This window comes from Carcharhinus amblyrhynchos, unplaced genomic scaffold (genome assembly GCF_965287045.1).
Source record: "Carcharhinus amblyrhynchos unplaced genomic scaffold, sCarAmb.v2.hapA scaffold_501, whole genome shotgun sequence".
In the NCBI taxonomy this organism is placed as follows: domain Eukaryota; kingdom Metazoa; phylum Chordata; class Chondrichthyes; order Carcharhiniformes; family Carcharhinidae; genus Carcharhinus; species Carcharhinus amblyrhynchos.
Window position 1 is genome coordinate 27,568 of NW_027650241.1, and position 22,712 is coordinate 50,279.

At 48.2% G+C, this 22,712-nt stretch overlaps 1 protein-coding gene across 3 annotated transcripts in view; it reads right to left on the reverse strand.

The window, feature by feature from the left end:
- LOC145339496 (beta-adducin-like) overlaps positions 1-22,712 on the reverse strand; it is a 90,446-nt gene that overhangs the window by 15,001 nt on the left and 52,733 nt on the right. For all 3 annotated transcript variants that reach the window (XM_080183968.1, XM_080183969.1, XM_080183970.1), the window contains exons 6-12: positions 21,636-21,787; positions 17,910-17,990; positions 14,936-15,085; positions 13,190-13,333; positions 11,570-11,668; positions 8,723-8,899; positions 3,095-3,352 (exon numbers count right to left, since the gene is read on the reverse strand). In XM_080183968.1, the coding sequence (XP_080040094.1) occupies positions 3,095-3,352; positions 8,723-8,899; positions 11,570-11,668; positions 13,190-13,333; positions 14,936-15,085; positions 17,910-17,990; positions 21,636-21,787 (1,061 nt within the window). The remainder of the gene's footprint in view (positions 1-3,094; positions 3,353-8,722; positions 8,900-11,569; positions 11,669-13,189; positions 13,334-14,935; positions 15,086-17,909; positions 17,991-21,635; positions 21,788-22,712) is intronic.

The following is a 22,712-nucleotide window of genomic DNA, read 5'->3' on the forward strand; positions in this document are numbered from 1 at the left end:
AGTGACACCCGGCTCCTCGGGAATACTGGGGGCAGCTGGAGCTCGCTCAGTCTGCAGGGCACACTCCTGGGGGGTGTGGGGGTAAGACTGAGATGTTTTAATCTGGTGGGGCGATTCGATTTCTATCCCCCTGTATCAGGGTGATCAATCCTTACCGGGAATCTACTCGATTCAAAATACAAGGGGTTGCAATTGGGTCCAAGACCGTGGATCCTCCCAGAGTGAGGGGTATGGTGAGTGTGTGATTGAGTGTGTGTGAGTCTGTGTGTGTGTGTGTGTGTGTGTGTGTGTGTGTGTGTGTGTGTGTGTGTGTGTGTGTGTGTGTGTGTGTGTGTGAAAGCATGTGTGCGTGTGAGAGTTTGTGTGTGAGAGTGTGTGTGTGTGTGTCTGAGTGTGAGTCTGAGTGTGAGTGTGTGTGTGCGAGCGTGTGTCTGAGTGTGAGTGTGTGAGAGAGTGTTGTGTGTGTGTGTGCGAGTGTGTGTGTGAGTGTGTGTGTGTGTGTGTGTGTGTGTCTGAGTGTGTGTGTGTGTGCAAGTGTGTGTGTATGTGAGTGTGTGTGTGTGAGTGTGTGTGCCTTAGTGTATGTGTGACTGTGTGTGCGAGTGTGAGTGTGTGCGAGTGTGTGTACACAAACACTCGGGAATTAACCATTCAGGAACCACACTCACTCTCGTGGGTGGATTCTGCCTGCATTGGCAATGCTGATGGCACAGAGACCTTTCCTCACACCTCGGCACAGCGGTTAGCACTGCAGCCTCACTGCGCCAGGGACTCCCGGCTCGGGTCACTGTCTGTGTGGAGTCTGCACATTCTCCGCTGTGTCTGCATGGGTTTCCTCCGGGTGCTCTGGTTTCCTCCCACGGTCCAAAAGACGCGCTGGTTAGGTGCTGGTTAAAATTCTCCCTCAGTGTAACCCGGACAGGAGCGTGGCGACTAGAGGATTTTCACAGTAACTTCATTGCGGTGTTAATGTCAGCCTAACTTGTGACACTGATAAAGAAATAAACTTAAAATTGACGAACCCAGCTGCTGTTACCCAGTGCCCTTTGAATCTGACCCAGTTGGGGGAGTGAGCGCGTTGTTGTAGGTGTGGTGCAGTGGTTAATCCGGGAGATATATTCAGTGGCATCAACGGAGGGCTTTGTGTTCGATGACTGTCCGTCTGGAGGTTGTGATAATTAATGTCGATTTAAATCCCTCTGAGCGTGGAGTTAATGAGAGGACGGTGAGGAAACAGATGAGGTTCCCCTTCTCCCTCTATCCCTTACCCCGGGGAATCCAGGCTTCTCTGGAACTGGGAAAGCAATTTATTCCCTTTCGCTCGCCTGATAGCCTCCCCCCGAAGGCACGGGCTGGGGTCTCCCCTGGGTGGCGAGAGAAGATGGCAACCCACCCCCCCCACTAATCCCCCTCCCCCCAGGCACTAACCGAAAGCCACAGAGCCCTCCGCTGCCCCAGGCTTTCCCGAGGCCCTATCCCAATAAAGGATGCTGAGAAAGATCTGGAGGGCAAGAAAACAGAGTTAGCGTTTCCAGCAGACACCATGAGGTTCGGGGCAGCACGGTGGCACAGTGGGTTAGCACTGCTGCTTCACAGCTCCAGGCAGCTGGGTTCGAATCCCGGTCTGTGTTTGCACATTCTCCTCGTGTCTGCGTGGGTTTTCTCCGGGTGGTCCGGTTTCCTCCCACAGTCCAAAGATGTGCGGGTTAGGTGGATTGACCATGCTAAGAAATTGCCCCTTAGTGTCCTGAGATGAGTAGGTTAGAGGGGATTAATGTAGGGAAAATGGGGTAGAACCTGGATGGGATTGTGGTCGGTGCAGACTCGATGGCCCGAATGGCGTCTTTCATGATCTCTATGAGATATAGGATCAGAATTAGGCCATTCGGCCCATCGAGTCTGCTCCACCATGGTTAATAACTTTCTCATCCCCATTCTCCAGCCCTTTTTCCCCATCACCTTTGAGCGCACCCCCCCCAACCAATCAAGAACCAATCCATCTCTGTCTCCAATATACTCAATGACCCGGCCTCCTCTGTGGCAATGAATTCCACAGATTCCCCGAACTCCCTGGCTGAAGAAATTCACAGAATCCCTGCAGTGTAGAAGGAGGCCATTCGGTCCATCGAGTCTGCACTGACCTCAATCCCACCCAGGCCCTATTCCTGTAACCCCCATGTATTTACCCTGCTAGTCCCCTTGACACTAAGGAGCAATTTAGCATGGCCAATCCACCTAACCTGCACATCTTTGGACACTAAGGAGCAATTTAGCATGGCCAATCCACCTAACCTGCACATCTTTGGACACTAAGGAGCAATTTAGCATGGCCAATCCACCTAACCTGCACATCTTTGGACACTAAGGGGCAATTTAGCATGGCCAATCCACCTAACCTGCACATCTTTGGACACTAAGGAGCAATTTAGCATGGCCAATCCACCTAACCTGCACATCTTTGGACACTAAGGAGCAATTTAGCATGGCCAATCCACCTAACCTGCACATCTTTGGACACTAAGGGGCAATTTAGCATGGCCAATCCACCTAACCTGCACATCTTTGGACACTAAGGGGCAATTTAGCATGGCCAATCCACCTAACCTACACATCTTTGGATTGTGGGAGGAAACCGGAGCACCCGGAGGAAACCCACGGGAAGAACGTGCAAACTCTGCATAGACAGTGACCTGAGGCTGGGAATTGAACCCGGGTCCCTGGTGCTGTGAGGCAGCAGTGCTAACCCACCGTGCCACCGACAAGGGAAGTAAACTTGCAGGGATATGGGGATGGAGTGGGGGGGTGGGGGGGGAGCGGAATGGAACTAACTAGACTGATCAGCAAGGAGCTAGTATGTACTCAACGAATGGCTGCATGAGTAGTGAGAGTGGGAATCCAGGATAGATTGGCCCCCCCCACCCCCTGCTGAACCACCCTCCCACCCACCACACCGAACCACCCTCCCAAGGCCCCCCCCCCGCACCCCACCAACCACCCTCCCAAGCGCCCCCCCCCCCGCTCCCCCGGCCCACCCCACCAGCCTCCAAACACCTACACAAGGCCCAGCGAATACCACCCAGAGACGTGACCTTACCGTAGTCTTGGCCCTGGGGCTGCTGGGAGCCCCCTGGGGCTCGTCGCCCACGTTGACCCTCAGGTAGGTGTTGGGAGAGTTGAGCCACCTGGTCTTTTCCTGCTGCTGCTTCTGGCTGTGGTGTCGGAGGGAGGAGGGAAGGAGGAGGTCTTCGTCGAAGGTGAAGGCGGTCACCGTGGCCGGGATCTCCACCTCACTCTTGTGTTTGACCTTCTCCTGGACAATAGGGTGACGGTAAGCGTAGCCAGTGCGGTAACCCTGAGACCGGATCCAAATAAACAGGGTCAACTACTTCATACATCTCCAGAGACATTGAAAACGACGCATGTTCTGCTACCACTACCTTTTCTTAATTTATTCGTAGGTATTCCTGGCTGGGTCAGCATTTATTGCCCATCCCTCGTTGCCCTTGGAGGGCAATTGAGAGTCAACCACATTGCTGTGGCTCTGGAGTCACATGTGGGCCAGACCGGGGTAAGGACGGCAGATTTCGCAGGGAAATTTCACAGTAACTTCATTGCAGTGTTAATGTAAGCCTTACCTCTGATTGAAGTGACGTTTATTTATTAGATTTCCTTCCCTAAAGGAAACCAGATGGGTTTTTCCGACAATGGGTCATCAGTCGATTCTTAATTCCAGATTTTTTTTATTGAATTCAAATTCCGCCATCTGTGGTTCCGGGATTCGAACCCGGGACCCCAGAACATTCACCGAGGATTAATAGTCTAGCGATAATACCACGAGGCCATCGTCTCCCCTTAGTCCAATCTCAAATGCACTACGCCCCCGAAGCTTGCATGTTGTAAAAACAACATTCAAAAAACTCTAGGGGGTTGGTTTGGCCTAGTGATATTATCATAGAACCCCTACAGTGCAGAAGGAGGCCATTCAGCCCATCGAGTCTGCACCAACCACAATCCCATCCAGGCCCTATTCCCGTAACCCCACATATTTACTCTGTGAATCCCCCTGATACTAGGGTCAATTTAGCTTGGCCAATCCACCTAACCCACACATCTTAGGACACTAAGGGGCAATTTAGCATGGCCAATCCACCTGAGCTGCACATCTTTGGACACTAAGGGGCAATTTAGCATGGCCAATCCACCTAACCTACACATCTTTGGACACTAAGGGGAATTTAGCATGGCCAATCCACCTAACCTACACATCTTTGGACACTAAGGGGCAATTTAGCATGGCCAATCCACCTAACCTACACATCTTTGGACACTAAGGGGAATTTAGCATGGCCAATCCACCTAACCTACACATCTTTGGACACTAAGGGGAATTTAGCATGGCCAATCCACCTAACCTACACATCTTTGGACACTAAGGGGCAATTTAGCATGGCCAATCCACCTAACCTACACATCTTTGGACACTAAGGGGAATTTAGCATGGCCAATCCACCTAACCTACACATCTTTGGACACTAAGGGGCAATTTAGCATGGCCAATCCACCTAACCTACACATCTTTGGACACTAAGGGGCAATTTAGCATGGCCAATCCACCTAACCTACACATCTTTGGACACTAAGGGGCAATTTAGCATGGCCAATCCACCGAACTTGCACATCTTTGGACACTAAGGGGCAATTTAGCATGGCCAATCCACCTAACATGCACATCTTTGGACACTAAGGGGCAATTTAGCACAGCCAATCCACCTAACATGCACATCTTTGGACACTGAGGGGCAATTTAGCATGGCCAATCCACCTAACCTACACATCTTTGGACACTAAGGGGCAATTTAGCATGGCCAATCCACCTAACCTGCACATTTTTGGTCTGTGGGAGGAAACCAGAGCACCCGGAGGAAACCCACACAGACACAGGGAGAACGTCCAGTCTCTGCGCAGTGACCCAAGCCGGGAATCGAACCTGGATGCCTGGTGATATGAGACAGCAGTGCTAACCACTGTGGCACAGTGCTGCTATGCTATTAATCCTGAAACTCAGCTGATGCTCTGGGGGCCTGGGTTCGAATCCCGCCACGGTAGACGGTGGAATTTGAATTCAATAAAAAAATCTAGAATCTATACCTCACCGTATCCTTTGACAACCTTTCACAGTATCCACAACTCCACCTATCTTTGTGTTGTCTGCAAACTTACTAACCCAGCCACTTATATTTTCATCCAAGTAATTTATATATATTACAAAGAGGAAGAGTTCTCAGTGTGGATCCCTGCAGAACACTATACACAGAACCTAGCCAGAAAAACATCCTTCCACTACTCTTTGAATTCTATCATCTCCTCATTCCCAATTAAATAGGTACCCTCTCTCTCTTCCTCTGTCTATATCGACTTCTGGTCCTCTCTCAGATCTCCTGCTTATGAAACTATCATCCATGCTTTCGCTACATGCCATAGTCAATGGTAGGAGCCTGCGGAGCGTTGTCAAACAGAGGAACTGAGGGGTGTAGGTACATAGCTCCTTGAAGGAGGCGTCACAGGTAAACAGAGTGGTACATTTGGCATACCTGCCTTCACCGGTCAGAGAATTGGGCACAGGAGTTCAGATGTTACGTTACAACCGTACAAGATATTGTCCAGGCCACAATTCTGCGTACACTCCAAAGACGTATGGGTTACGTTGATTGGCCATGCTAAAATCGGCCTCAGTATCGAGGGGCTAGCAGGGTAAATGCGAGGGGTATAGAGACAGGGTCTGGATGGGATTGTGATCAGTGCAGACTCGGTGGGTCGAATGATTCTATGAATTCTGCTCCCCCTGCTACAGGAAGGAAGTTATTAAACTGGAAAAGGTGCAGAGAAGATTTACAAGGATGTTACCGAGACTGGGGACTTTGTATTATAAGGAGAGGCTGGGACTTTTTCCCTGGAACGTAGGAGGATGAGGGATGAGCCTTATAGAGGTTTATAAAATCATGAGGGGCAGAGATAAGGTGAATAGCTTTCCCCCAGGGTAGGGGAGTCCAAAACTAGAGGGCACAGGTTAAAGGTGAGAGGGGAAAGGGGACCTGAGGGCCAACTTTTTCACCCAGAGGGTGGTGTGTGTGTGGAATGAGCTGCCAGGGGAGGGGGTAGAGGCGGGTACAATGACAACATTTAAAAAGGAATTTGGATAGATACACGGATGGGAAAGGGTTGCAGGCAAATAGGATTAGTTGAGTTTCGGGAACCTGGTTAGCATAGATGGATCGGGCCGAAGGGCCTGTTTCCGTGCTATTTGTCTCTATGACTCTGTGATTATTCCAAAACACCCCTGGTCGCTCTCCTACATTCTTACCTTCGTAAATTCAAATAAATCCAAACCTCTGCGTCCCAGTACACAGCATATTCCCAATCCCTTATTTCTCACACCTTCCGCTGTGCGCACTGACCTACACTGGTCCCAGTCAAGCAATGTCTCAATTTTAAAATGTTCCTCCTTTATTTCAAAGCCCTCATCATGCACTGTCTCCTCACCTCCACTCCCCAACCACGCTCCCTCTCTTTGTTGCCTCAACCAGTCCCCACAACACTCCGAGATCTCCACGTTCCTCCGATTCTGGCTTCCAGAGCTTGTCCTGATTTCAATCCTGGCCATTCCTTCAGTTGCCTGCTTCCCAAACTCAAGAACATAAAACATTCCAGCGCAGTCCAGGCCCTTCGGCCCTCGATGTTGCGCCGACCATTGGAACCAATCTAATGACCCTCTAACCCAAACTATTCCAATGTTATCCATATGCCTATCCACTGACCATTTGAATGCCCTTAAAGTTGGCGAGTCCACAACTGCTGCAGGCAGGGCATTCCACGCCCTTACTACCCTCTGAGTAAAGAACCTACCTCTGACATCCGTCCTATAATTACCACCCCTTAATTTAAAGCTAAGTCCCCCCGTGTTAGCCATCACCATCCGAGGTAAAAGGCTCTCACTGTCCACCCTATCTAACCCTCTGATCATCTTGTATGCCTCAATCAGGTCACCTCGTAACCTTCTTCTCTCTAATGAAAACAGCCTCAAGTCCCTCAGCCTTTCCTCATAAGACCTTCCCACCATACCAGGCAACATCCTGGTAAACCTCCTCTGCATCCTTTCCAATGCCTCCACATCGTTCTTATAATGCGGCGACCAGAACTGTACGCAATACTCCAAGTGCGGCCGCACCAGAGTTTTGTACAGCTGCAACATGAAAACTCTGGGACGGAGTTTGCACGTTCTCCCCCGTATCTGCGTGGGTTCCCTCTGGGTGCTCCAGTTTCCTCCCACAGTCCGAAAAACGTGCTGGTTAGGGGGATTGGCCATGCTAAATTGCCCCTTAATGTCCAAAGATGTGCAGGTTAAGTGGATTGGCCATGCTAAATTGCCCCTTACTGTCCCAAGATGTGCGGGTTAGGTGGATTAGGATATGCTAAATTACCCCTTAGTGTCAGGGAGAATACCACGGTAAATGTAGGGTTGCGGAGATTACCTGGATAAAGACTCAATGGACTGAATGATCTATGAATGACGAGGGTCGATGGTGATACCAGATTATAGGGTATGGCTGCAGTTTGTGGTACTTCTGCTACTGAGGCCTACCTGAACAGGCTCCTGTGCAGCTCAGGGAATTGTTGAAATTGGGTATAAAGCTTTCTTCCCAGCTGTTGTATCTCCCAGAGAAACCACAAAACGCCCCCAAAACTCACTATTACTTCAAACATTGGCAAAATCCAGGAATTATCAAAAATCAGCACCCAAGCAGCCTTATCTGAGAGTTTAGAACATCTTCTTAATATGTTTAACTTATTTTCTGTCTTTCTCTGTGTGTTGCTGGCTCCTGTCGCTAGGCAACAGCACAATTTATTTTTCCACTAGACATTTTTTCTCTCATCCCCAAATCACGAGCTTACAAACCCCTTTGTAACCCATCTCTTTACTTCAAGGGTGGTAAAGCCTCATTAATAATGCATGAATCACATAATCCCCACAGTGCAGAAGGAGGCCATTTAGCCCATCAAGTCTGCGCCAACCTCAATCCCACCCAGGCCCTATCCCCTCCCTGCTAGTCCCCCTGACACTAAGGGGCAACTTCGCATAGCCAATCAACCCAGCCTGCACATCTTTGGACACTAAGGAGCAATTTAGCATGGCCAATCCACCTAACCTGCACATCGTTTGGGCTTTGAACGTAAGAACATAAGAAATAGGAGCAGGAGTAGGCCATCAAACCGGAGCACCTAAAGGAAACCCATACAGACACAGAATGTGCAAACACAGTCAGTAATCTGAGACCAGGAATTGAACCCACTCCCTGGCACTGTGAGGCTGTAGTGCTAACTAACCACAGTGCCACCAAGCTGATCTTCCACGCGTTCAAACAAATTCAGAAAACCTGACCTCTTTGCTCGGGCATCCTCCAGACTTCCCGGCACCAAGCTCACGGACCAAAAAAGCTGAAACCACATGCCAGCTTTCTTAACATAATAAATACTTCCTGATAACATTTGTTAATCACAGTTCTTAATAACAATTGGTAATAACAGTTGTTAATAACAGTTGGTGTATGCTATATTCGCTAGCTTCTGCGCACCTCACTTGTGTGTCCCGCATCTCCTCATGCAAATTCACTCCCTGGCAGTGAGGAGAACTTAAACGCTTCAACACGAGCGCCAATCCACTCACCAGGTTGTCCAGCATCCTCATCAGAGCCTCGAACTCATGCTCACCCACTCGACTCTTCTGCATGGGTCCAAAGGTGTTGCCCGCCCAGCCCACCGAGCCCATTTCGTGAGGCTTGAACTGGTCCCGGTCCAAAAGGTGGACGTTGTCCACTCCACCTGCACTGGAGAGGCATGCCACCTGCAAATGAGACGCGAGAGGTTAAACGTCGCCATCTGCAAGGAGCATGTCGCCATGGAGGGATTTCTCAAATAGAATTGTGACAATACCGTGCCTTTAAGAAATGCATTTTAATCTTGTTTCTCTGCAGGTTTGCGTTGGTGCCGTGATGTCTGTAACTGGTGTCCTCTAATTGTTGCTGAAGCAATGTACTGGACATCATGTTTATCTTTAATCTGGCCTAATGCTGTGTCCTAGCATTTTAGCTCCCTTTGAGAATTGCTGGGTGGAGGTGTTTTGGAGATGATTGACACTTTATATATGTAGTTAGGGGCAGCTATGCTTCAATTTTAGTTTTAGTTTCTCCAGGACCTGGTGGAAGAAGGCACTGTCTATCTGTCTCACTCTGTCTCTCTTTCTCTCTCCCTCTCTCTCTCTCTCTCTCCAAAGGCTTTTTGGAAAGTTCCAGCACTGAGAGCTGCCAGAATTTTGATCCAACATTCAAATAACCAATTCACAGCAGGTGTTCAAAAGCTACAAAATCTGGCATCAAAAATCTGCTTTTTGTGCTAAGTCTGAAGATGGGTGTACATCTGTGGGCTGGTATTTAACTTGGAACAACAGAGGTAGCTTGCTGTTAAGAGTTATACTGTGTCATGCTTGATTCTTGTAATTGGTAGAAGTTATGCTAATTCTTTTTGTTATGTTCTAACACAACAAATTAGACATTGATAAAATGTCTTAAATAGACATTGAGAAAGGCTCCCTAATGTGTCATTTGAATCATATGTGGGGTGAAAGACCTTATGCTCACCGTAAAGCTAAAATCATTTTATTTGTTAAAGTTTATTTATCAGTGCCACAAACAGGCTTACATTAACACTGCAATGAAGTTACTGTGAAAATCCCCTAGTCGCCACACTCCTGTTCGGGTTACACTGAGGAAGAATTTAGCACCTAACCAGTACATCTTTTGGACTGTGGGAGGAAACTGGAGCAACTAGAGGAAACTCACGCAGACACGGGGAGAATGTGCAGACACCACTCAGACAGTGACCCAAGCCGGGAATCGAACCCAGCTGTCTGGCACTGTGACACAGCAGTGCTAACCACTGTGCCATCAAAGGTAAAAACTGGATCTAGGATAACTTCATAAAACACCGTGGAGATTCCGGCCTGGGTGTTAACGACTGGGGGTTCTTTACAGGATTAAAATCGATATTCCTTATTTGATTTGGGACAATTGGACTCAAAGACAGTGCGTGGGGCGCAGGTTTGTGTTTTAGAAATCATAGAGTCCCTACAGTGCAGAAAGAGGCCATTTGGACCATCGAGTCTGCACTGAGCACAAACCCACCTTCGCCCCAATCCCACACCCCCACACATTTACCCACCAATCCCTCTACCCTACGCATCGCAGGATCTAAGGAGCAATTTTTAGCATGGCCAATCAACCTAACCCCCACATCTTTGGACTTCCAGTCAACCTAACCCCCACATCCTTTTCTTTCCAGGTGTTGGATTCAGTTTAAATGGAAGTTTCTTTTGGAAGAATGGCTCTTTCAGAGTCGAATTTTGATTGTTTGGCAATGATTGTTAATTGCCTAGATGAGGGAGTGAATGCAGAGGAACGTTTGGGCCGAGTTTTCCCCCCTGAGGGGGAACCAGGGGACAGAATTTCAGAATAAAGGGTGGGAAGGTAAGTGGTGAGGATGACACAAAGTGAAACAGCGGGATTCAGGCAGGATAAGTGAGCGGACAAAAACTTGGAAGATAGAATTTTTCTTTTACTCATTCGCCAGACATGGATATCGCTGGTTGGGTCCAGCATTCATTTCCCATCCCTGGTTTGCCCTTCAGAAGGTGGCGGTGAGCTGCCATCTTGAATCGCTGTAGTCCATGGGCGTCACAGTGGTTAGCACTGCTGCCTCACAGCGCCAGGGGCCCAGATTCAATTCCCAGCTTGGGTCACTGTCTGTGTGAAGTCTGCACGTTCTCTGCATGGGTTTCCTCTGGGTGCTTGGGTTTCCTCCCACAGTCTGAAAGATGTGGGGGGGCTACGTTGATTGGCCATGCTAAATTGCCCCTTAGTGTCCAAAGATGTGTAGGTTAGGTGGATTGGCCATGCTAAATTGCCCCTTAGTGTCCAAAGATGTGTAGGTTAGGTGGATTGGCCATGCTAAATTGCCCCCTTAGCGTCAGGGGAATTCATGGGGTAAATATGTGGGATTGCTGGGTTAGGGCCTGGGTGGGATTGTTGTCAGTGCAGGCTTGATGGGCTGAATGGCCTCCTTCTGCACTGTAGGGATTCCTGGGATGGCGGGATTGGGTCTACTGGGCCTGTATTTGCTGTTTAGAAGAACGAGAGGGGGTCTCGTTGGAAGGTACAAAATCCTGACAGGGCTGGAGAGACTGGATGCAGGGATATTGCTTCTTCTAGAACGAGACCAAGTTGAGGATATGGGAGAGGCCATTTAGGACTGTGGCAACTAGAGGATTTTCACACACGTAAACTTTAATACTTTCGATTTCTAGACGTGTCAAGGGGTGTGGAGAGACAAAGCGCTGGGGTAAGATGATGGGATAGAAGATCAGCCATGAAGGGCTGTCAGGGCTGAATGGCCTTTTCCAGATCCTATTTTCTGGTCTCGAGGAGTGATTAGCAGAATGGTCGGGGGATTGGAAGGTTACCTGTATCTCGCAGGCTGACTGAAGGTGGTAGATTTTGTAGAACGCTTCTTCCACAGTTTCGCTGAGGGCTATCACCCCGTGGTTTCTTAAGAGTAGAACCTTAACACAAGAGGGAAATACAAAGTCAATGCTCCAGTGCGCCTCCACGAGTGACGCTCCCCACCCCCCACCCCCAACCACCAGGAGGGATGGAATCTAGGAATTCTGAGAGACTCTGAATCCCCGAGAGAGACGGAACTCCAGAAGAGAAGAAAACTGGGAATTCTCGGAGAAAGGAAACTGGAAACTCTGGGAGTCAGGGAAACTGGGATTTTCGGAGAGATGAAACCTGGGAATTCTGGGAGAGAGGGGGAAACTGGGACTTTGGAGAGTTGCTGTCCCACCGCGAGGGATGGTGCAGAATTTAATGGCCTTTGGAGGGAGGGTTGGCTGGGGGATTGGTGGGGGGGGGGTCCTATACATTTCAGCGGGTGGCCATCCCACTGCCCGTCCGTCTGCCCAGTCCCTGCCATCGTGGCCTGACTGCAACTTGACAGGGAGATGGCACACCCTGGGATGGCAGCAGCCCAGTCACAATTCCCTGGACACTGATTGGAGGCCAGGGCACGCGGGGAGGTGCCAGTCAGGTTAGCCTGCTTGGGTGGGAAAGCTGGAGGGGGGGTGGCGGATACAGGGGGTGGGGGGGGAGGTGTGCCTCCTCACCAAGGTATGTCCTCCCCTTCCTGGCCTGGCCCCAACGCCTCTCTCATCACTCCCATCCAGGGCACACCTGGAAGCCAAGTTACCTGTCTTCCTCTTGTGGGGAAGTGGGCGGGGGGGGGAGGTGGCAGCACTGACCGAAGAGGGATTCTGGCCAAAAAGATGGCCGGCTCTTCCCCTGGCCACGGCTTCCAGTCCAGATTGAGTTGGGATGATACAGGGGGGTGGGCGGATGGTTTGTCTTGCTCTGAGGTTCTGCCCAAGACTGCAAGAAATTACAAGTGGTGAACGTAGCCCAGACCATCACCCAAACCAGCCTCCCATCCATTGACTCCGTCTACACTTCCCGCTGCCTCGGGAAATGCAGCCGGCATAATTAAGGACCCCACGCACCCCGGACATTCTCCCTTCCATCTTCTTCCATCGGGAAAAAGAAAGTCTGAGGTCCCGTACCGACCGACTCAAAAACAGCTGCTGTCAGACTTTTGAATGGACCTACCTCACATTAAGCTGATCTTTCTCTACACCCTAGCTATGACTGTAACACGACATTCTGCACTCTCTCCTTTCCTTCTCTATGAACAGTATGCTTTGTCTGTATAGCGCGCAAGAAAAAATATTTTTCACTGTATCCCAATACACGTGACAATAATAAATCAAACAATACTTTTCACCGTATCCCAGTACATGTGACAATAATAAATCAAACAATACTTTTCACTGTATCCCAATACACGTGGCAATAATAAATCAAACAATACTTTTCACTGTATCCCAGTACATGTGACAATAATAAATAAAATAAAATCAAAATCAAAGACTCTATGTTGATTGTCTCATGTACGGGTCACTGAGATGGGCAGGGGACAATTTGGAAAGGAAAAATACATCAGATCTCAAACCAGTGAAAGTGTGCGATACCTTACAGGTGGGGCCCAGGCACTTCTGTAGTTGGATCCTATCTTCCTCTTCATCCAGGGCTCCATTGTATTCATAGTAGGCCACGTCACCAATTAGCAAGGCCTCGTGGGATAGGGGTAAGATGCCACACTTCATGGCGGACACCTGGAAAGGGAAAGGGAAAATTCTCAGGGACTGTTGCTGGGGCCTTTTAACCGTGCACAACTTTACCCTTCACATAACCAGAGCGAGTCACAGAGATATCTTAAACAGCTGTTTTAGTGCAAGCTATATGGTACGGAGTCAGAGTTCACGGTCTGTACCTAGCCAGAGTGCCGAATTCAGGAATACACATTTGGGCAGCACGTGGCACTGTGGTTAGCACTGCTGCCTCACAGCGCCAGGGACTCAGGTTCGATTCCTGGCTTGGGGTCACTGTCTGTGTGGAGTTTGCACATTCTCCCCGTGTCTGCGTGGGTTTCCTCCGGGTGCTCCGGTTTCTGCCAAAGATGCGCAGGTTAGGTGGATTGGCCATCTCAATTGCCCCTTAGCATCAGGGGGATTAGAAGGGTAAATTCATGGGGTTACAGGGATAGGGCCTGGGCGGGATTATTGTTGGTGCAGGCTTGTGGGCCGAATGGCCTCCTTCTGTCCTGTAGGGATTCTATGATTCTATAAACAGTTATAGTTTCAGATTCAATTACAAATAGTTAGCATATACTAGTCAAAGAACAGTAAGAAGTCTCACAACATCAGGTTAAAGTCCAACAGGTTTACTTGGTAGCACGGACTTTCAGAGCGCTCCGAAAGTGCGTGATTCCAAATAATCCTGGTGGACTTTAACCTGGTGTTGTGAGATTTCTTACTGTGTTTACCCCAGTCCATCACCGGCACCTCCACATCATGGTTAACCGAAGTATAAGAGTTATCTCTATCCGCTCACAGTCACTCGTTAAGGTTACATCATTCAGATACTAAAACCAATCAGAGTCACCTTCCACTTGTGTCACCATCGTGAAGACTTAATCCATCATTGTTACAAATTATCATTGTCCCAGCTTAAAAGTAAAAATAGTCACATGTAAGGCTCACATTAACACTGCAATGAAGTTACTGTGAAAATCCTCTAGTCGCCACACTCCTGTTCGGGTTACCCTGAGGAAGAATTTAACACCTCACCAGCACCTCTTTCGGACTGTGGGAGGAAACAGGAAGAAGCTGCAGACTCTGCGCAGACTGCAACCCAAGCCTGGAATCAAACCCACATCCCTGGCACTGAGAGGCAGCAGTGCTAACCACTGTGCCACCGTATGCCTGAGTCTGTGTGTCTCACTCCCTTTTTCCAGTTACCGATGTCTGATTTAATGAATTTGCTCAGACTAATGGCCTTGGTGCTTATCTCTGAAGGCTCTTACAAGAAGAACTCTTGTTTTTTCAGAGCAGTTTGTCTGATTTTTAAACATGTGTGCTTATTAAACTGAGGGACAGGAGTGAAAACAAGTCAGCTCCTATCTCCACAAGGTAACGCAGATATCAAGGATAAATAATCGCAATGACAGAGAGTCAATTGTAAAGGATATCTTGTTGATGCGTAAGATGCCCTGATTGAGATACAAGGACTTCCCACAGTAGGAAGGAATCTGGATTCAGGATGACCGAATGGGAGCGACGTCAATCGGACCGATACCACCGAGACAGTGCTGGCCATTTCGGTGGAATGTTCAGTAACACAGTGCAAAGTAAGAAACCAATGTTGGAAATACTCACCGCGGCAGTAGCCGGAGTGTGCAAGTGGATTATACACCGGACATCGGGGCGGGCTGCATATATCGCCGAGTGTAGGCTGAATCCGGTGCAGTCCACGGGCAGATTGCTGCTGCCCTGGTTGACCACACCTCCCAGGATGTTCACCTTGACCTGTGGACAATTGAGAGACCATTAGGGGGACAACTCTTTCAGTGTCTCGAAAGGGTGCAAGGTTGGGGAGGTGGGGAGGAGGAGAAGAGGGGCACGGAATGGGAGTATCAAGCAATTGTTGTGAAGTTGAATTTATGAAGATGTGAAGAATGTAAAGAAAATGCTAGAAGAACAAAACATTGCGTGGTCCTGTTAAAATCTGGCTTTGTTTCAGCACTTCTAGGCTTAAGACACAAAGTATACACAGAGTTCCCAGACTGAAACATTTGCATCTAAAGCAAGACAGCAGGATTGCCTTGGTAACAGGCTTCAGGCATTTGAATGTTTGAATTTTGCCCAATCAGTTGAAAGCAAGAACTCAGCTACCAAGAACCTATGAGATTTGAATTTGATGGTGTTGAAAAAAATCAGACCAATCCTGTTGTGGGAAAATTGATAGGTCGCCACGGGTATAAAAGACAGGGCAAAGAGAAAAACAGCTGATTAGTAACTGCCACCTCTCAAGCCAAGAGGGGGAGAGCAGCTCTCCATCCTGTCTCTACCCAGCAAAGGGTATCAAATTTAAAAGAACTTACAGATAGAAGGAATCCATGAAAGAACTCCAAAAAGTTTCCAAAAGCCAAAAAACCTGGTTGTATTTTATTTTTAAGAGTGATGGAATTCTATTATTATATATTTTTTGCTAATGAATGAGTATTGTATTTATTTAAACAACAATCCATTCCAATCTTATTTTGTTTGGTTTGTTACTTGCTTAGTTAAAGTTCCTGGTTAGTTAAATAAATACATTGTTGAGTGGTCATTTTAAAGTGCATTTCAGGTATTTGTGTTAGTTAACTACTAGCTACTCTCCTCGTGTCTGCGTGGGTTTCCTCCAGGTGCTCTGGTTTCCTCCCACAGTCCAAAGATGTGCGGGTTAGGTTGATTGGCCATGCTAAGAAATTGCCCCTTAGTGTCCAGGGAGGTGTAGGTTAGAGGGATTAGTGGGTATAATATGTAGGGATATGGGGGTAGGGCCTGGATGGGATTGTGTTCGGTGCAGACTCAATGGGCCAAAGGGCCTCTTTCTGCACTGTAGGTTCTATGATTCAAAACGTTATCGAAGAACAGTTCACACTTTCCCACACATCTTTAATAGATTACAAGGCAAGGTATTCCTCTTTGGAGATTTGGCAATACATCTGAAAGGAGAACAACCCTATATCATCACACAATGTAAAGAGCTAGCAAGATCAAGGGGAGGTGTGACGATACTGTGCCTTTAATAAATGCATTTTAATCATGTCTCCTTGCAGGTTTTTTCCAGCAACTCTGAGTATTTTATTGGCACTGATTTGTTTATTGCTGATGTCCTGTGTTACTAAAGCAATATAATCAACGTCATGTTACTTTTAATCCGGCCTAATGCAGTGTCCTAGGGTTTTATAATCCTTTTGGAATTGCTGAGTGGAGCATTATTGACAGGTCAGGGGGATCTTTTTCTGCCCCCTCGGAAAAGTCCTAGGATTTAGCTTCATTTTTCTCAGATGCTGTTTGGACATGAGACAGAAAGCAGTTTCTCTCGTTTTCCCCTCTCTCTCTCTGGAGTTGGAAATTCTGCAGTTTGTGAGTTGCTCGCAAGTAGCTGCTGGAGACAGGCAGTGTCTCTACCTCGCTCTGTCTCTATCCTGAAAGTTCCAGGACTGGGAAGCCTCAGAGTTTTAATCCAACATTCAAAGGAGCAATTCACAGCAGGTGTTAAAAAGTTGCAAAATCCAGCACCACATGGGCATACTTGCTTTTTGCGCTAAGACAAGAAGGCGGTGTATGTTTGTGGGTGTTGTTTAACTTGGAACAGTATAGATAGGTTGATGTTAAGGTTTATAATATGGGCCTTCATCAGTCAGACGAGTAAGTATACAAGTTGGGAAGTTATGCTGCAGTTGTACGGGATGTTGGTGAGGCTGCTCCTGGAGTATTGTGTTCAGTTTTGGTCACCTTGCTATAGGAACTATGTTATTATTAAACTGGAGAGAGAGAGAGCAGAAGGGATTTACAAGGATGTGGCCAGGACTCAAGGGACTGAGTTATAGGGAAAGATTGGACAGGCTAGGACATTTTCTTCAGGGTGCAGAAGACTGAGGGGTGACCTTATAGAGATTATATAAGACTGTGAGAGGCATGGATAGGGTGAATGCCTTTTTCCCAGGCTTGGGGAAATCGAGAACTAAAGGGCATGAGTATAAGAGGGGAAAGAATTAATGGGAAGCAACATTTTTACACAGAGGGTGGTACGTGTGTGGACTGAGCTATTGGAAGAAATGGTTGAGGCATGGACATTCACAAAATTTAAAAGGAATTTGGACAGACACGTGGATACAAAAGGTTTGGAGGGATATGGGCCAAATGCAGGCAAAGAGGATTAACTTAGATGGGCCTTTTGTTCGGCAAAGACCAGTTTGGGCCAAAGGGACTGTCTCTGGTGCCGTAAATCCTATGATCAGGTTGGATTTTTTTGTAATTGGTAAAAGTTATGCTAAATCTTTTTATTCTATGCGAACTGTGTTCTTAAATAGACTTTGTCTGATAAAAGCTCCCTAGTGGGTCACTTAAATCATACCTGGAGTGAAACATTTTATGTTCACTCATGCCAAATCCAAATGTTAAGCTTAGGATCTAGCCTAACTTCAGAAAACACCTTGGGCCTGGGTCTTAGCAGATGGGCCTAAGGCCTCGGCCCTGCAATTCAGGCCTTGACTTGGCCTTGGAAGAGGAGGAAATAGGAAACGAGAGGGTGAGGGGAGGTGAAGGGTTAAAGTCCGAGGCCATTGCTCAAGGTACTCACCAGGATGGAGGCAGAGACCTCTCCATAGGACACTCCCCTGGGAATGATGAGAAAGTGGTCCTGTTCCTTGTTCACTCTGAGCTGGAGCCAAACACACAGAGAGAAAAGAGAGGTGAGACCACAAAGAAACAGGAGCAGGGGAAGGCCATTCGGCCCCTCTGGCCTGCTCCGCCATTTAATAGATTCATGGCGACATTCATGTAGGCTTTCCTGCCACTTCTCCCCCCACCCCCACCTCCCCCCCCCCGTAAATTTTGACCGCCATCCTAATCAAATCTATCTATCTATTTTAACCCTAACTGTGTACAGTTCAGGTCACCTATTATAGAAAGGATATTATTAAACTAGAAAGAGTGCAGGAAAGATTTACTAGGATGCTACCAGGACTTGATGGTTTGAGTTATAAGGAGAGGCTGGGATAGACTGGGACTTTTTTCCCTGGGGCGTAGGAGGCTGAAGGGTGATCTTATAGAGGTCTATAAAATAATGAGGGGCACAGATCAGCTAGGTAGTCAATATCTTTTCCCCAAAGGTAGGGGAGTCTAAAACTAGAGGGCAGAGGTTTAAGGTGAGAGGGGAGAGATACAAAAGGGTCCAGAGGGGCAATTTTTTTCACATAGAGAGTGGTGAGTGTCTGGAACAAGCTGCCAGAGGCAGTAGTAGAGGCGGGAACAATTTTGTCTTTTAAAAAGCCTTTAGACAGTTATATGAGTAAGATGGGTATAGAGGGATATGGGCCAAATGCGGGCAATTGGGATGAGCTTAGTGGGTAAAAAGAAAGGGCAGCATGGATAAGTTGGGCCGAAGGGCCTGTTTCCATGCTGTAAGCCTCTATGGCTCTAACCAACTCTCACATGGCAGCCAGGTTCCACCATCTCCCCACTCTCTGGACAAAGCATTTTTCCAGAATTCCGTCCTTGGTTTTGGGCGGGATTGGACATGCTTTTTCCAGATCCTTCATTTGCCATCCCAGTGAGAATTTTCTTCCCTTTGCTTCACCCCGAAGGTTTCTGTACTCTCGATTCTACATGCCCTGTACCTTAACACAACGGGGATGGCGGGGGGGGGTGACGTCAGTATGTCTGCGACAACATGGCTGCCAGCGGGGTGGGGGAGAGGGGGGGCGGCACACGGCACACCCAGGCTGGTAAGGCTCCTTTCCCATTGGCCAACACTTCCACAGGGGTGAGCTTTGGACATCATTATCACCAGGGACAATGTCACGCTGAAGATACCATTGGCAAATCGGCCTTCATGAAGCCAAATGGTGTCAGAAGTAAAAGGTCAAACCGCACTCTTCATCATTTTGGCTGTGTGTCCGCAATAACATCTGGAAGTTCAAAGAGATGCAGATTAGGGGGATTGGCCATGCTAAATTGCCCCTTTGTGTCCAAAGATGTGCAGGTTAGGTGGATTGGCCATGCTAAATTGCCCCTTAGTGTCCAAAGATGTGCAGGTTAGGTGGATTGGCCATGCTAAATTGTCCCTTAGTGTCCAAAGATGTGTAGGTTAGGTGGATTGGCCATGCTAAATTACCCCTTAGTGTCCAAAGATGTGTAGGTTAGGTGGATTGGCCATGCTAAATTGCCCCTTAGTGTCCAAAGATGTGCAGGTTAGGTGGATTGGCCATGCTAAATTGTCCCTTAGTGTCCAAAGATGTGTAGGTTAGGTGGATTGGCCATGCTAAATTGTCCCTTAGTGTCCAAAGATGTGCAGGTTAGGTGGATTGGCCATGCTAAATTACCCCTTAGTGTCCAAAGATGTGCAGGTTAGGTGGATTGGCCATGCGAAATGTGTGGGGTTATGGGGATAGGGCAGGAGGGGGAGGACTCGGGTAAGATGATCTTTCGGAAATTCGGTGCTGACTCGATGGGCTGAATGGCCTCGTTTCGCACTGTTGGGATTCTATGGTTCAAACCCAGTCCTTAAGCAGACAGATTGTCTGGCTTCCCAGACAGTGTGAGGGCCTGTCTGTGGGCAGTGTCTCGACAGTTTCACTAGCAGGATGTTATCGCTATTGTGTGAAAAATCTCAACACGTGTTGAGGATAAAGAAACATTAATGTAAAACTCCCAGTTCCACTTCAGTAGGTTGTCCCGAAGGGGAGGAATCACACAGGAAGCACAGAGACGGACACAGGAATATAACACTGAACTTAGCAAGGGCCCTCAGTGTACACAGCTTCACAGACACCCTGTTCCACTGCCACAGTAAGGGGCAAGTTATTCAGTTCCAGACACCAACACCCACAGCACAACTCAAACCCCAAACCTGAAACTGAGAGAGTGAGAGACAGGGGGAGAGACGGAGGGAGGCAGAGAGAGAGAGAGAGAGAGAGAGAGAAGGGGGAGAGGGAGAAAGAGGGGGAGAGACAGACAGACAGACAGACAGAGGGAGAAGGGGAGAGAGAGAGAGAGGGAGAGAGAGAGGGAGGGAGGGGGGTAGACACAGAGAGGGAGAGAGAGAGAGAGTCAGAGGGGGAGAGAGAGGGAGAGAAAGAGAAGTGAGAGACAGAGGGAGAGGGGAGGGGGAGAGAAAGAGAGAGACAGAGTGGGAGAGAGAGGGGGAGAGACAGAGGGAGTGGGAGAGAGGAGGGGGAGAGAGAGAGAGGGAGATTGAGGGCGAGGAGGGGACTGAGAGAGTAAGAGAGAAAAAGGGAGAGGGAGGAGTAAAGAGGGACAAAGAGAGAGAGAGAGACAAAGAGAGAGAGAGAGAAAGAGAGAGACAGAGAGAGAGAGAGAAAGAGAGAAACAGAGAGAGAGAGAGAGACAGAGAGAGAGAGAGAAAGAGAGAGACAGAGAGAGAGAGAAAGAGAGAGAGAGACAGAGAGAGAGAGAAAGAGAGAGACAGAGAGAGAGAGAAAGAGAGAGAGAGACAGAGAGAGAGAGAAAGAGAGAGACAGAGAGAGAGAGAAAGAGAGACAGGGACACAGAGAGAGATAGAGGAAGTGGGAGTGAAAGGGACAGAAAGAGAGGGAGGATCGAGAGAGAGAGAATGAGAGACAGACAGAGGGCAAGGGAAAAAATGTGGAGACATTCAGAGGGAGAGGGAGGAGGGGAGAGAGAGAGAGATAAAGAGGGAAAGATGGGAGATAGACAGAGAAAAAGAAAGAGAGAGAGGGAGGGAGAGGGAGACAGGGTAAGGGAGATAAAGAGATTGTCAGAGAGAAAGAAACAGAGAGAGGGAGAGAGGGTGAGGGAGAGAGAGAGATGGAGAAAGGGAGATAGAGAGACAGAGAAAGACTGGAGCAGGGATAGAAGGAGGAACAGAGGGCAAGCGAGAGAAAGAGAAAGACAGAGAAACTGACAGAGGGAGAGAGAGAGAGAGACGGAGAGAGACAGAAAGAGAGAGATGGATAAGGAAGAGAGACAGAATGGGAGAGAGAGAAAGACAAACAGTCAGAGAGAGAGTACAGAGGGATTACATCCCTGACTGGTGAACTGGAGACATGGGCAGGGTTCTGAGGAAGCCCTTTCCCACTCCGTACACAATCCCAAAGCCTCCCTTCCAAACATGTGGATGTGAGGAATTTCATACGGATGCTGCCCACACTGACCATTCTCAGACAATGTCCCTTCACCTCGAGCTGAAACATTGAGGCCTTGTCTCAAACTGAGGCCTGGATAGAAAGGCCTGTTACCTTGTTCTAGAGTTGCCCGGCCTGAACCTTTGTGCTTGGTGTGGAGCCTCCTTGGTATTAATATTGCCCTTACCAACACTACTCACCGTGATGTATGTGTTGGCCAGCTGAACCCAGCCAAAGAGGTCCAACAGCCGGTAGATGCTGGCCACTTTACAGCGCATCAATCTTTCCCCCTTGACCAAGGCCAAAGACTCAGTGGCTCGGAAATCATTGATTGGTGCCACCATTGTCACCCCTGTTTTTGGAAGAATAAGTTGAAAAGAGTTACCGGCCTTCTAGGTCACCAGAGAGCTCATTTGGTAGCAAATTTACGACTTGCACTGACTTCCAACAAAGTAACTTTGAATTCTTTTTCCAATCCCTCACTGCTGCATACCCCTCCCAACTCTGCCCTCTCTTCCAGCCCCTGTAACCGTCTAGGATCTTGGCACTCCTCCAATTCCAATTGAGTAACCCTTGATATTAACCTCTCCGCCATTGGCGGCCGTGACTTCAACTGCCTGGGGGATCCCACAAAGCTCTGGAATCCGCCCCGCTGCCCCTCTCCCACTTAACACCGCTCTGTCATCCTTTAATAGCCTCTTAAAAATAACTTCTTTTGACTAAATCTTGGTGATGGACATTCCACGGTGTGCCTTGGGAATATGGTACAATATCTGATCTATGAGGGGAGATCTTGGAAGAATGAGAGAAGATCTTATAGAAACATATAAGATAATGAAGGGAATAGATAAGATAGAAGCAGGGAAGTTGTTTCCACTGCGGGTGAAACTAGAACTAGGGGGCATAGCCTCAAAATAAGGGGGAGCAGATTTAGGACTGAGTTGAGGAGGAACTTCTTCACCCAAAGGGTTGGGAATCTGTGGAATTCCCTTGCCCAGTTGAGGCTACATCATTGAATGTTTCTAAGGCAAGGATAGGTAGATTTTTGAATAGTAAAGGAACATAAGAGCATAAGAACTAGCAGCAGGAGTAGGCCATCTGGCCCCTCGAGCCTGCCCCGCCATTCAATAAGATCTTGGCTGATCTTTTTGTGGACTCAGCTCTACTTACCCACTCCGCTCACCATAACCCTTAATTCCTTTACTGTTCAAAAATCAATCTATCTTTGTCTTAAATCAATGAAGTAGCCTCAACTGGGCAGGGAAATACCGCTAGTG